The sequence below is a fragment of the Corylus avellana genome, chromosome ca9 (genome assembly GCF_901000735.1).
Source record: "Corylus avellana chromosome ca9, CavTom2PMs-1.0".
Classification (NCBI taxonomy): domain Eukaryota; kingdom Viridiplantae; phylum Streptophyta; class Magnoliopsida; order Fagales; family Betulaceae; genus Corylus; species Corylus avellana.
In genome coordinates this window covers 1,341,139-1,356,905 of record NC_081549.1, presented here as the reverse complement: position 1 = coordinate 1,356,905, position 15,767 = coordinate 1,341,139, and the positions used below count along the sequence as shown (strand labels likewise).

The window sequence follows — 15,767 nt, the reverse complement described above, 5'->3', positions numbered from 1 at the left end:
GATATGGCCCATAAAATCTAGGAGACAACTTCAAGTGTTTCCTCACTGCTACCGACATTTGTCTATAAGGTTGTAGGCACAAATAGACCCAATCCCCCACATTAAACTCCCTCTCTTGGTGGTGTTGGTCATAGATTTTCTTCATTCTTGCTTGTGCTTCTTTCAAATGCTCATTGGCTTCTTTAATAATGTCATCGCGATCCACCAAGAGTTGTTCCACTGCTGCTACCTTTGAAGTGCCTGGCACATACGACAACAAAGTAGGTGGTTCTCTACCGTAGACGACTTGAAAAGGAGTGCACCCCAATGCTGAATGTAGACTTGTATTATAACAAAATTTCACCCATGGCAGCCACTGAACCCAATCACTTTGCTTGGAGCTTGTAAAACACCTTAAATACATTTCAATGGTGCGATTTACTACTTCCGTTTGACCATCGGTTTGGGGATGGTAAGCATAACTAAAATTGAATTGTACTCCATTCAAGCGAAAAAGTTCCTTCCAAAAAGAGCTGGTGAAAGCTGGATCACGATCACACACAATAGTTTTTGGGATTCAATGCAACTTGAAAATATTTTCAAAAAAAACTTGGGCCACAGCAGGGGCTGTATAGGGATGGCTAATTGGAGTAAAGTGACCATACTTTGACAATCTATCAACTACCACAAATATAGTTGTCTTACCCTTGGAGGTTGGCAACCCATCTATGAAATCCATAGAGATGTCAGCCCAAATTGCTTCCGGAATGGGTAAGGGCTGCAATAGTCCATTGGGTTGAGTAGTAGCTGCAATGTGTTGTTGACACACATCGCATTCTTGTATAAAACTCCGAATCTGACTCCTCATTTCAGCCCAAAAAAATACTGACCTTATTCTATGAATAGTTTTGTGGAAGCCTTCATGGGTGCTAGAATGGTATTCCCTGATGATCATAGATATAAGAGGAGAGTTACCATCAAAGTATATTATGTTTTTGAAGTAAATCAGCCCTCCTTTGTACTCCCAAGGCCCTACTGCCTCGTCCTCCTCAATCTTCTTCACTAACTCTTGCAATTGCGGCTTTGTAGCAACTTCTTCTTGAATGGGCTCCAACCAGTGTGGTATGGGATGAGAAATGGCAGCCAACTCTCCATATTCTGCTCTCCTTGAAAGTGCATCTGCTACTGTGTTTTCCACACCCTTCTTGTACTCAATTGAAAAATCATAACCAAGCAATTTGACCAACCATTTTTGTTGCGCTGTAGTAGTGATAGCTTGCTGCCATAGGTATTGTAGACTTTGGTGATCGGTGCGAATAATGAAATGGCTGCCCAATAAGTACGGTCTCCACTTTTGCACCGCTGTGACTAGTGCAAGCATTTCCTTTTCATAGGTTGATAATTGAAGGTTCTGTCCTTGTAAAGCTTGGCTGAAGTAAGCAATAAGGTGCCTTTCCTGCATTCACACAACCCCTATACCACTCCCACATGCATCACATTCCACTACAAACTCCTTAGAGAAATCGGGCAACGCTAAGACGGGAGCTCGAGTCATGGCTTTCTTCAATTCCTCAAAGGCATGCTCCGCTAATGGTGACCACCCAAAGGCATCATTTTTTAATAATTGAGTAAGAGGCTTTGCTATTTCCCCATACTTCCTAATAAATTTTCGGTAATACCCCGTCAATCCTAGAAACCCTCGTAAAGCCTTTGTGTTTTTAGGGATAGGCCAATTTATCATGGCTTATATTTTTTCTGGGTCCATGGCTACCCCTTTTTGGCTAATAAGGTGGCCGAGATACTGCACTTCTTCCAACCCAAACTGACATTTCTCCATCTTTACAAACAACGCGTTTTCTCGAAATATTTTTAACACCCTATTTACATGTACAAGATGGTCCTTCCAATTCGCACTATAAATTAATATGTCATAAAAAAAAACAAGAACGAACTTACGGAGCAATTTGGAGAAGATGTCATTCATGAGTGCTTGGAATGTTGATGGTGCATTTGTGAGGCCAAATGGCATAACAAGGAATTCGTAGTGCCCTTGATGAGTTCGAAATGCTGTCTTTTCCACCTCTCCGGCGTACATCCTGATTTGATGGTAACCTGACCTCAAATCCAGTTTAGTGAAAAATTGTGCCCCATGCAATTCATCCAAAAGCTCATCGATCACCGGTATAGGAAATTTGTCCTTGATTATGATATTGTTTAAGGCCCGATAATCAACACACATGCGCCAAGAACCATCGTGTTTCTTTACTAATAAGACTGGTGATGAATACGGGCTTGTGCTAGGCCGAATCACCCCTGACTCTAATAAGCCATAAACTATTTTCTCGATTTCATTTTTCTGGTAGTGAGGATACTGATATGGGTGTACACTGACTGGACCCGTCTCTGGTTTGAGTGGAATGCGGTGATCATGTTGTCTTCTAGGAGGCAAACCCCGAGACTCCTCAAAGATTTCTGGAAAATTGTCTAATATTTTTTTCAAGTCTGGGTTATCTGAGCTGAGACCCCCTTGGGATGTGCCTAGGTTTATTGAGAACAAAATAAATCCTAATTGCTGATTTTGGATTCCCTGCACGATTCCTTTAGAATTCACCAATCTATTCCTAGGTACGGTCAGTCCCCATAACTCTACCTCCTTTCCCTTCCACATGAACTTCATATTCAGTTTTGAAAAATCGCACAGAATTGGTCCTAAGACCCGCAGCAATTGTGCCCCCAACACTGCTTCACAGCCCTCCATTGCAAGCAAAAAAAAATCCATCACAAACTCAGCCTTATTGAGACATACCTGAACTCCATGGCAGCGACCTTCACTGCGAATTCGTTCCCCGTTTGCCACAGCCACTTAGCCACTTCGAAGCACTCAACAGCTTTTAACGGCAGACCCAATCGCTTCGCCACACCGATGCTCATGAAATTGTGGGTGGAACCCGTATCCACGAGTATCACGGCCGTGCCTCCCTTGAATTGGCCCCGTACTCGCATCGTCTGGGGTGTTGAAACTCCAGTCAGGGCGTTAAGGGAAATTTCGGGAACCCCAATTCCTTCAGCCGTGGGTTCCAACTCTTCGGCAAACAACTCTGTTTCCCCGTCATTCTCTGCTTCCTCCCCTGCGTAGATTCCCTCAATTACGAACAACTTCTTGCACTGATGACCTGGACGAAATTTTTCGTCACAGTTGAAGCAAAGCCCCTTCTCCCTTCGATCTTTCATTTCCGCTTCATTCAATCTTCGTGTGGGTGGGTTATTGTTGCGAAAAGAACCAGAGCCTGGTGTTTGAGAAGATTTCGGTTTGCTGTCTAGCGTGAAGGTTGGCTTTTTTTGAGCCACAACACGAGCCTCATAGAGTTTAGCTAGACCCACAGCAGCAGTCAGGGTACTTGGCTTCACAGCTTGTACATCAGTCCCTATAGGCTCCTTTAATCCACTCACGAACCCTCCTACCTGGTACGCCTGAGAAAGTTTTCCCACTCTACTAAGTAATTTCTCAAATTGACACTGGTATTCTTTGACACTACCGTTTTGTCTCAATTTTGAGAGATCTCCATAAAAATCTTCAAATTGTGTGGGCTCGAATCTAACATGCACAACTTCCTTCAAAGTTTCCCATGAAATATAATTTTACTTAAAATTATTAAAACGATTCCTTAACTAAAGAATAATGAGCAGCCCATCTTTGTCGTGAGCTAAGATTTAATACGGTGATGTTTAGTGTAAACTAGGATCTATAGAGCATTATGCTTAATTATGTTTTGCTATCTATAAGTGTAGCTCTATTCCTTTTAAAAAAAGAAAAAAAAAAATATATTGAGCCGAATTCTGGATGCTGAACGTACGCTTGAGGTCACACACATATTGAAGGAAATTAAATGCTTATTTTAAATATACAAATACAAATATATAATATTTCCGCTGACGGGATAGTCTATCCAAAAGGGAATGTATATTATATTAAAGGAAAGTTAGATAGCGGAAGGTACTGAAAACTGGCAAAATTTAATGCTATCGGACTAATTAAATCGGGCAGTGATTCTAAGCACGCCTAGCTATTTATTTATTATTATTATTTTTAATATTAAAAAAAAAAAATTGCCAGAGTGCCGTTGTACATTTACACCTTACGTGACTTTTTAAGTTATTATTAAATTTTAAATTAATTATTATTAAATTTTAATTAAATAATAATTTTAAAAGTCATATCAGCGTAAAGAGGATAAAACGATGATCTTAGCATTACTCTTTTTCATGAACCTTGCTGCCAGCTGGATTGGATACTCACCAATTTGATTAGGAAAATGATAAAGGTATAACTTAAACTCAATTTTGGCTCAACTTTTCTCTTAAGTTTTTTTTTTTTTTTTTTTTTAAAAAAAAAAACTGTTTGTGGAGGAGAGAGAGCCTTAAACTAGAGAGAGAGAAATTTGGTCTAAAAGTTTAGTTAAAGTTAAGTTTAAGTTGTGGTTATATCACACTTCGATTGATTAATTGGTGTTCACACTGCAACTAGAGTATCTATTTGATTTACTTATCAAAATAGGTAAACGGGTTATTAAATACTTTATTCAAGCTTTCTTAAGCTTGTGGTCCCAATTAGTAACAATTTAGACAACAAATTTGCCAGGATCTTTATCCAACCTTTCCGGCAAAGTTTGACTTTTACGTTTCATAACAATAATATATAACAAGGGCACGGGCACATTATTCTAGTAGAATATGGGTGTAGTATATAGCGTTAATTTTTAAAAAAAAATGCTTAAGTGACCATTGAAATTTCACATTTTATCAAATCGCTTTCTAAAATTAAAAGATATCAAATCACTCCTTAAGGTTCAAAATGTTTCTAAATAGCCCCTTTCGTCCTCAATTAATTTTTCAAGTGATATGTGACCATATACATGCTACGCTAGATTGCCACCTCAATCTAAATTTTAAAAACAGTACACATAAATCCCAAAAAAGAAAAATTTATTTTGAGCTCCTTAAAAAATAGTAGCATCAACCCTTTTGCCGTTGCCTTACTACATCCCTCGAGTCGCCATGACGCATCTCAATTTGCATACGCTATGGGCTTCAGTTTTGGCTTTATTGAAGCTTGATTTGTCATCCTTTGGCAGCCGCACCCACTAATGCGCCCCTCCATTGTCTTCTCGAACAAGCTCGCATCCCATTGCCGCCTTACGCACATCTATTAGGCCTTCAAGTGCCCACACGTGAATCTTACTCGCTTCTGCGTTCATGTCGTCTCCACTATTAGTGTAGCTGATTTCTAGGCTTAAGATTTTTCTTTTTAATTTTTTTCTTTAACTAATTTTTATGCATTTATGTTATGTGTTGTTGCTCTCAACTTGACCCAAACCGTTAGGCTTTAAACTCTTTTTCTGTCATAGATATTCTATTTCCATTGTTCATTTTAATTTTAGTCCGACAATTTTCTTGGAAGCTAATATAGATTTAAATTTTAAAAAATTCTCTTATTCTAAATGATTTTACATGGTGCAGCTTTCATCAGCTGCATTCATAAATAAATTTCAATTTTCTTCGCATTGAGATGTTAGTCGTTAGTGTAGCTAACCTGGATTTTTTAATTGTTTAAGTTTAAGCTTGTATTTTTTTTTTTCCTATTTTAATAATGTTAAGGTTGTATTTGTTTTCGTTTAGTTCTGTTTGTTGTCCTTGTTGCTGTCCTTCGTAATTTGTTTTGGATGTGCTTATTAAAAAAAAAAAAAAAGAAGCGAGAAAAACATTGGTCTGAGAGAGGCGGCAGAAGAGAACCTTCACCCCCGCAAACGTTAAACAGCTTTGAAAAATGTGCAGCCGCCCTGTAAGGTGAAACGTGACGGTGACTTCTTTTATATAATAATGTATTTAAAAATAAGTTAATTAATTCTACGGTCATCTCAAGGGAACACACCCGACTGAAAACGTACCTCTAATGAATAGGAATTGGAGCACAAATAGACAAACAGTATCTTCTTTGGATAAACTCATTCACACACGAAGTAAATAAATAAATAAATTATTTGCAGGTTAATTCATACAAAAATGAAATAAAAAAACACTTGATGAACTGACATCATATGTCCTATGTATTACCGATGAATACAAATTGGGTGACTGATAACCACCTAAATTTTTAGTTAAGGAAAATGTTTTATTTTTTGTTCCTATATTAGTTGCTTATATTGATCAAACATGAAGAGTACAATACTGGTAAAAACATCCATTCAATAATCCCCAATTTCTCCCTAATGACCCAGAGGACTAACTCTTGGTTCAAGTAAAGTCCGGCTAGCTAGCTAGGAGCATAAGATTTTCCAAGAGGTTTTTTTTTTTTTTCTTCACGCAATTAATATAGTTGACTTTTGGTATATTAGAAAACTTACATAAAGAACATGTGGAGAGGTATCATCATATCCAAGCTCAGGAAAATTAAAAATAATAATAATAACTTGCATGTATCATTCAATATTTACAACACACTAGATCAAAGCCTCCATTTAAATAGCATTGGTTTAAAATAAGTGTTAAGTTATTAATATTGGGTGTATAAAAGATAAATTGTCATACTATTCATTTATGCCAATGGAATATACATGGTGAAAATTACAAATGGAAATGAGTTGTCATAATGTCGTACCTACAATAAAAGAGAACTAATAAAAGAACAAACAAATGAATCATTATAATAACAAAGAGGCATTTGAAAAAAAAAATCTACATGCGACTAGTGCGATGTCGCATGATAACTTTTCATGACAAATATCAATGATGACTAGTGTGTCGTCCTAAATTTGTATGCATAAAGTCGATTTTATTAAAAATAAAAAAGAAAAACGGAAACAATTATAAGGGTCTTCTATAACTTCTAATCATAGCAGAAGAGAGGATGGAGAATTATTGGGAATACTTTCAAATATTTGGTGAGAAGTGGTCGCCAATTTTGAAACTTAATATGCGCATCAATTTGCATGTCTAAAGCCTAAAGGGGTTCGAAGCAGTTCACTTCTTTAGAAAAAGCAATTGTTAGAGGGTGTTTGATATTATTGAGGCACTGGCCCATTCCGAGAAGAGATGTGGTTTGTTGATGGCGAAGACTGACAACAGTGAGCCTCCTTCGAGTATTAGGAATTATGATCTTTTTGTTCATTTAAACTAAATAATATCTAGTTAGTTGTATTGTAAGAGTATTTTTGTTATTTCAAAAAAAAATATATATATTTATTCAATACAACTAACTGAATATTATAATGTTTCAAGTATTGGGGAGGAACAAGCCAATGAAGAGGCCAGATTGACGAGTAATTTTAAATGGTCTACTTGTGTCCTACTAAGAATGATGTGGTTATTAAAATCTCCATTGAGCTTGTGATTGATCATTATTAAGTTTTAATCAAAGAGTGATTTTAATAGCTACATTATTCTTAGTAAGATACAAGTAAAACACAAATAGGCCTCCTAAAATTACTCTAGACAACAAGGCTATATGAGCAGCTTCTCTAATTAAGACAATCCCTTGAAGTATCATCAATTAAGTTGACAGGGGATTTCCTGATCCATTATTAATAGGCCGATGATAGAAATTCAACGGCCCAACTGTTGCGTGAAACCAGTTTTTTATGTGTCGCTTTAATAATTAATCATTTCCATCATTAACAGATTGGCACTAATTGCGTTGACTAAAGCCTAATCCAATAGCCAAACAGCACCAGGAATCCCTTGAAAGCAGGGTTGCAGGATGATTGGCTAGCTAAAAGCATCCTGCCCAATGCCCACCAACCTGATCCAAACTTTATTATTATTATTATTTTAATGCATGAGCTTATCCCTATTCATATTTCATAATGATTTATTTAACTTAAATTATTTGGGATGTTAAGACTACCATTTGTTTCTATTTACACCATCCTTTAGATTGTAGCGTTAAAATTTTTGATAAGTCACAACAATTAATAAAGGTATTATAGGACCCACATAAGTTACAAATCCAATGATTTATTTATTAAATTTGTAAAAAAATAAATAAAAATTAAAAAAATGATTGTATAACATGTATCCCATTTAATATCTGTTTTACTGATTGTTGTAAAAAAAAAAAAAAGTCTGAAAACCTATAGGTACTGCCACATAGCCTAATAAAATAAAGGTAGGGAGGATGGAGTCCATATATAGCATTGCCATTACTCTTTCTCATTATATATATATATATATTTTTTTTCTAATTTCTTATTATATAATTGATATGATCTTAAAAAAGAATTAATTGAATCTGCTGCTGATCCTGGAACAGGATCTTCTCCGGTCTAAATGGACTAGAAAATATTTAGTTAATGGTCAGGTTCTAGATAGATCATAAAGCCATAAATGAGACATATGTTTTATTAATAAAAATAAAAATAAAAATAAAAATAAAATAAAATATTATATATAATTTAAATTTAATTAAAAAATTAAAAATTTTTTTTTTAAAAAAAAAAATTAAGGGGTGGCGGGCGGACCACCTCAACTCCAAGGGTCATGGGATGAATTGGAACATATGTTTATTAATGAAACATATATCTTATTTATCGCTTCAAAATCTTTCTAGAGAGATCCTGACACATGGTGACAAAGTTTGCGGTTAGACTTAGCACGGGGCCTTGGGCCCCAGACTAGTAATTATCATCAATTAAGGTGACAAGGGAATTCCTAATCAATTATTAATAGGCCGATGACAGAAATTTAACGGCCCAACAGTTTCTTGAAACCAGTTTTTTATGCATCGCTTTAATAATTCATTTCCAACATTAATGGCGCTAATTGCGTTGCCTAAAACGTGAATCCAATTGCCAAACAGCAATAGGAATCCCTATGAATTAAGCAAGGTTACAGGATTGGCCATAGCTAAAACCTCCGGACTTTATTATTATTATTATTATTATTAATTTTTTTTTGGAAAATGCTTCATATTCATAATAATTTATTGAAACTTGAATTATTCGGGACTAATATGTTAAATCAGGTTTAATACGTAAAAGATTTAATTAAAATAAAAGATGAATGGAAGAAATAGGGTTTAAATTCAAAACATTTGCTTTGATACTATATTAAATAAACATTTATCCTAAAAGCTTAAACGGGTAAGAAATAGTGAATTTTATTATTTAATTAATATTTATTTATGGTCAAAATTAAATTTTACAAGTCTAATGATGTATATGTAATTTTAAAAGACGTGACACCATGTACATCATAAAATGCAACAAAATAAAATTTAGACTATAAAATAAATTCGGATAAAGTCCACTTAACTCCCGAAAACTACTCCTCAAACTATTAATTGCGACAATTTACCCCTCAAACTACCAAAACAATAACAATGTACCCCCGATTTTAACAAAATTAAAATTTTAGTATTTTAATTTTAACAAAATTAAATACTAAAATTTAATTTTTCTCAAAATTTTAAGGGTATTTTTGTCTTATTGAAACATCTATAGGGGTAATTTTGTCATTTTGCTAGCATTGGGAGTTACTTGAGGGGGTTAAGTGGACTTTACCCAATAAATTCTCTTTCATTTTTCCTAATCTATGAGAGCAACATGAACCAATCTCATACTTGTCCAGGTGGGATCGATAGCTTAACTTATATGCTACAATTAAATAAGATTTGAAAGTAAAATGAGCCCCAACATTTGAAAGCATGCTTGGAAGGCAGCATCTAACTTAATTGCTGCATACTTCATTGTCCCACATACCATGATTAAAAGTTGTTCACAAGGACTTTGGTATCATTTATCAAATGTCCATATATGCTCCAATTGTACCAATCCCTTTGCAAAGTTATAATTATTTTCAATGCATCTCCTTTCTTCATGATATTTTGAAATCCCAATTTCTACTAAATTCTATCACCTTTCAAACCGTCACATTCAGGTTAGAAATATGTGGCTTTGTAGTGTGCACATCGATGCCATCACTTTCCCGTCATGATTTATGGCTATTTTCCTCACTCCCATCATCTCAATTTTAGTGTTAAATGATTGCATTTGCATCACTCAAATTTATAAGATTAGTGCAAGTTCTTACTCTAAGTTTGATTTGACACCAGTAAATTGATAAATGAGGATCTTCTTTATTTCAAATTAAATGTAAAAGATTTTAATAGTGTGTATATTACCATATGTTAAATATGGTATTGTATCATTTAAAAATATTTAAATGAAACCATATACATTATATTAAATGCAATAAAATAAAATAGGGTCAAGTCTACTTAACCCTCTCAATCTACCACCACAATGACAATCTACCCTCAAAACTATTAATTGCGACAATTTATCCCCAAAACTACCAAAACGATGACAATGTACCCCCCATAATGCTAGCAAAATGACGAAATTACCCATATAGAAATTTTAATCAGACAAAACTACCCTTAAAAATTTGAAAAAAATTAAATTAAATTTTAGTATTTTTGTTTTTATTGTAGTTAGGGTAATTTCGTCAATTTGTTAAAATTGAGGATACATTGTCATTGTTTTGAAAGTTTTAAGAGTAAATTATCTCAATTGATAATTTAGGGGATAAATTGTCATTGGAGTGCTAGTTTAAGGGGGTTAAGCAAACTTTACCCAACAAAATATTAAATGTAGAATACCTCTCTTTATTTCACTTATTTTACTAATTTTAATAAGTAGGAGAACAAGAGAAAACTGGACAAAGTTTTTCTCTAAACTGGGTTGGAGGAATTTCCTTCAACCTACTCTATAAAATTGAGACGTGTTCATTTTTTTTAATAACATATAAGATGCACATAAGTTTTAAATAAAATTTATTTCAACTTTGTCCCTACTATTAAAAAAATATGTACATCTCACATGTTTAAGGGACACATATAATTTTTATAGAGTAGGTTGAATAAAATTCTTCTAACTCAGTTTGGCATAGAGATTATCACAGTATGGAGTTCTGTATTTCTACCATCCTTCTTAGATGCCTTTTTAATGATTCAGATCATCCTAGAGATTATCCCACCAAAATTGCATTTGTTAGGATAAAGTGCGCTAATCTTTGTTCAGGAAAGTGAACCTTATTGGCATCAAATATGCCCCATGTATAGTAGCTAGATTGCTATGAAGGGATAATGAAGAAGCATTAAATATCTATATCTAGAATAGATGAGCTCCAAGTTTGGTAAATTGTTCTCAACTACTTGTATAACTTTATCTTTACCGATATGAATACACATTTAAAAAGAAGATATTCTTCTACAATATATGCAATTTTTTTTTTTTTTTCTCATATATCATATCGTAAAAGAACACTTCAACATTTTTATACACATACCGCATTATGACTTGTTGCCCATTCCCTATATACACCTAACTTCTCTTACTTCTTGAATTTGTATTGGTGGTTTCAGGGTGACTAAGATGGCATTGACGGGTTGGTGAGCGGGATGATCTTGAATAGTTGGATTATATGTATAACAACTCCTAGTTTATTGCTAATTTATTTATGTCTCTCTTGAATTATAAAAATATAGATATATTGATACTTTTACTTGATTTTGTATTTGAATTATGGTTGTTGGAATGACTGAACCCAAGCGTGTGTTATATTGGAGTCGTTCATATTATTATGCTATATGTGGGTTGATTCATGAGACCATGTTAAATTTTTTGTTATGCATGTTTAGTTCTCGAATATTCAGTCATTTGGATATATATTGAGACCTATTTTCATCATTTTATAATATAATAAATCTACCCTATTGAAAAATGAATAGGCCGATCCTCTCCATTTCAATTTTTCATTATCCTATTCCATTGAAAAAACTTAACAGATGATGTTAGCATTAGCATTATCACTAAGAAGCACTTTTAGTGATAAGAGCCACAAAAGCATTTTCTTTGAGCTCGAGGTTCATAAACGTGTATATATATAAGTGTTTCTAAAATGCAATTTAAAGTGTTTTCAAAACATAAAACCAAAAATAATACAAAGAATTAATCGGTGGCTGAAGCGTCCAATTCAAAAAAAAAAAAAAAAAAAAACAGACTTTGTTCATACAAATAGGTTGAAATAGCTCAACAAAATCTAAAAGAAAGTTTAAGAATTAGAAAAAAAAAAAAAAAAAAAAAAAAATTACAAAGTAAATCATTTCATCAAGCTAGGCTTCTATTTTAAGAAATTTTTATTACGAATTTCTGTATAAAAAATCATCATATATGGTTCTGGACCTCTGGTTAATCGAAGCCAAGCTAATTAATATTATTTCCATATATCAAAGTCCCATTTTATTGGATCCACGAACAATACCATCTTGGTGATCATCGATGACAAGAGATATGGAGCCATGCATTTCATATATACGCATAGCTTTTAATCATAATCTGCACGTACACATGTATTGTAAAATCCTATCCCATGAACTTCTTATATACCAACACAGCGCCGTTGGTAAGGTATTGGTACGGCCTTCAACGGGACGGCTTTCCTAAGCGTTATCCCCATCCCTTCGGCCATGTCCATCTCCTCCGGCTTAAGCCCGTCGGCCAAGGCCCAATCAAACGAGTGCAGGAGAGACCCGAGAGCCAGCGGAAGCACACGAGAGGCAAGCGGCATGGCTGGGCACATGCGCCGCCCAGATCCAAAGGGTATGAACTCAAAATGGTGACCCTTGAAATCCGCCGCGTTTGGCTCCAAGAACCTCTCTGGCTTGAAAACCAGAGGCTCTTCCCACGTCTTCGGGTCCCGTCCGATCGCCCAAACATTGACGAGGATTTGTGTTTCTTTTGGAATAGAGTAGCCGAGCATGTTGCAGGAATCCATGGACATGTGTGGGACTAGGAAAGGGAGAGGTGGGTGTAGCCTTAGCGTTTCCTTTATGACAGCTTTGAGGTATGGAAGGTTCTCGATGTCCTTCTCTTCAAGCTTCTTGTTTGGGGTTATGGCGATCCTCATCTCGGCCTGGACTTTTTTCAAAGTTTCTGGGTTGTGGAGAAGCTCAGCCATTGCCCACTCCAGCGTGCTTGTCGTTGTGTCGGTCCCCGCTGTAAACATCTCCTGAAACCATAATCAAATTTTGACAGTACTCCTGATGATCGATCCCTCATAAAATATAGGACCTTTCTCTATTTTTATTTTTATTTTTTTAAAAAAAAATTAAGGGTAAATTTATAATTTTATAAAAAATTGAGGGGTATAAACGTCATTTTATCACTTTTAATGTTTAAAATCTGACGGAGGGGGGTCAATTGAATCAAATTAAAAGTTCATGGGTTAAATTGAAAGCTTTTGAAATTTAATTAGGAACGGGCTTATCAAAACGTGCGGTAGTTCAAAGGTCTAAAGTGAAGTTTATTTTATTTTATTTTATTTTCTAAATTTTTATGATGCGAATCTCGTTAAGGCAGAACTCTTTAGACCTTTGCTTAGGGAGTAAATTTCCGATATACGACTTTACTTGCCAGAATCGTATATCAAGTAAAAAAACACTCCGTAACGCAGAATCGAACTCAAGAAATTTGAGTCTTTAAGTCATCCTCCTAAAGCATGTAATTCTTACATATACTTTAAAAATGCTTAAGAAAATTACTTGTGAGACATGTCATTTTAATATAGAATAAATTGAAATAATTTCCTCTTTTTGTCCCAAAATGATATATATTTTAATGAAGCTTAATTAAACATATAAAATTTAGGTTTATATGCGTGGAAGCTGCAAAAGATCGATAAGAAAGAAAAGATGGCTTACAAAAACGACGACGTTGATGGTTCTTGAAGAAAACCTTAAGGGTTCCTCCACACCGTCGCCACGAAACTCCAAAAGCGCATCCAAGTAGTCCTTTCTCTTGATCTCTTCATTGCGGCCATTTTCCATGCTTTCCATCCTCTCTGCGATGAACCCTCCTGCGATTTCGAAGGCGCGTTCGACATGGAACAGTGTCTTTCTTCTTATACCCTGCGGGTCAAGCCACCTTAGAATTGGAAAGAAATCCGCCACGTTCGGCTTCCCGGCGAACTCCATCACCTTTCCTGCATGGAAGAAGAACTTGGCCCCTCTCTCTGATTTGGGGTCCAGCAGGTCTTTCGAAAACATTAGGTTTCCTAAGAGATTGAAAGCCATCAAGAAGAAGAACCTCCCAACGTCGATGCCTTTGGTACCAGATGCACTAGCATCTTCTATGAACTGCACCATTTCATCGATGCACCTCCCACGAACTCCTGTTTGAACATATCATCTGTAAATTACTCTGTTCTATAGTTAATTAATGATTTAACTGCATATTCCCTTCACTACAAAAAAAAACTAGGAACGTTCAAATTGTAATATTTTGTAAATGTTCCAATTATACCGACTATAATTAAAATTATAAAGTTTGAACAGTGAAAATGTCCATATTTTCACTGTTCAAACTTTATAATTTTAATGGTGCGCACACGTCTCCTTTTAAAAGCTCCTTAGAATGCCATACAAGCTTTACATCTACTACATACCCCATTTAAAATGGGCATTTTTCAATGTTGAAATGACCTCCTCAAATAGGAGGGGTCGTTTAGAAGCGACCCCTCTGAGTGGGGTTATTTACTCTTGAAATGCTCCTCCTATTAAAACAATCTTTTTAAGTGGGGTATTTAACGGTTCAAACGACTCATCTCATAAGGAGGGGTCGTTTAAACAGTGCTTTACTGTTTAAATGACCATTCTTTTTTAGAGGAATCGTTTTACTATTGAAATAACTTACAGTGAGATCGTTTTAACAAAACGGCCCAATTCCAAAACCTCATTTTTTGTAGTGCTCAAAAATAAAGATGATGGAATTAATAAGAGTACCCCTCATGGCTTCCAGACGGCTTGAGACGAAAAACTCGGCGGTGGACAAGCGCCTCAACATGCGCCAGTGAGAACCATATTGAGCAGTAATGAGGGAGCCCTCATTACCATAGTCTCCCTTCATGGCCTCATAAATCTTCCTACCGGCAAGAACCACGTCATGGTTCTTGAACATGTCTCGAGCCACTTCTTTGGACGAGATGACCACCGTGCTCATTGACCCTAGCCAAAGGGTCATGATGGGACCGTGCTGTCGAGCCAACTTTGCAAAGGACTCATGGGGTGCCCAACCCAGCTGGAAAATGTTTCCAACCACTGGCCACGATCTAGGCCCCGGTGGGAGCCGATCACCTTTCTCCTCCAATCGAAGGTGTCGGCGACGGCGCCGTATCATTATCACCCATGCAACCCATAGCAATATTGCTAGGATCAACCCCAGATCCTCATAGTAGTACTTCATGTTTTTATGTTGGGTTTTTTGGTTTGTTTGTCGCCTGCAATGACTCTAGCTCCCCGGTCGGTTTTTATAGCAGTATAATTCTGCCTAGTTATGTGACAAATCTTTGGGAAAAATTATCGTATAAGGAATCTTGGATAAGATATGCGTCTCAATCTATATACATTTTTATTTTGTTTTTCTTCATTTTTATAATAATTTATTTTAATTGCTCCCCAGAACAATTAACAAAAGAACATGATGAACAATAATTCTCGTTGATGGGAACAGTATAACAAACAATATTATTGAAATATATTTGTTTGGGTAGCTTTCCAAACCATTTTTATTTATTAATTTTGACATTATCGATAATTTTCTTTTCTTCTTCTTGTCCCCCACCCCCCAACACTTTGAAATTATAAATTAACGCATATCATCACAAGCTCCCAAATTTGCACAGACACCGTTGACCATTGCTGGCTAGCACAAGGTCAAGTTATATATATATACAAG

The 15,767-nt window shown here is 35.5% G+C and overlaps 1 protein-coding gene across 1 annotated transcript; it reads right to left on the bottom strand.

Annotated features, from left to right (window-relative positions):
* Positions 1 to 12,291: 12,291 nt before the first annotated feature.
* LOC132191643 (iridoid oxidase-like) lies at positions 12,292 to 15,275 on the bottom strand. The gene is made up of 3 exons (XM_059606732.1): positions 14,816 to 15,275; positions 13,736 to 14,205; positions 12,292 to 13,044 (listed from the first exon to the last, which is right to left on the bottom strand). Exons 1-3 carry the CDS (start codon positions 15,273 to 15,275, stop codon positions 12,415 to 12,417), a joined length of 1,560 nt encoding a protein of 519 aa, XP_059462715.1. The 3' UTR covers positions 12,292 to 12,414.
* Positions 15,276 to 15,767: the final 492 nt, after the last annotated feature.

What these genes read in the sequence shown, in the direction of transcription:
- LOC132191643 (XM_059606732.1), bottom strand. Translation starts at nt 15,275, where the DNA reads ATGAAGTACTACTATGAGGATCTGGGGTTGATCCTAGCAATATTGCTA. An exon ending in CCGTCTGGAAGCCATGAGGG is followed by an intron (nt 14,206 to 14,815) that starts GTACTCTTATTA and finishes ATGTTCAAACAG; the next exon opens with GAGTTCGTGGGAGGTGCATC. An exon ending in CCATCAACGTCGTCGTTTTT is followed by an intron (nt 13,045 to 13,735) that starts GTAAGCCATCTT and finishes TTATGGTTTCAG; the next exon opens with GAGATGTTTACAGCGGGGAC.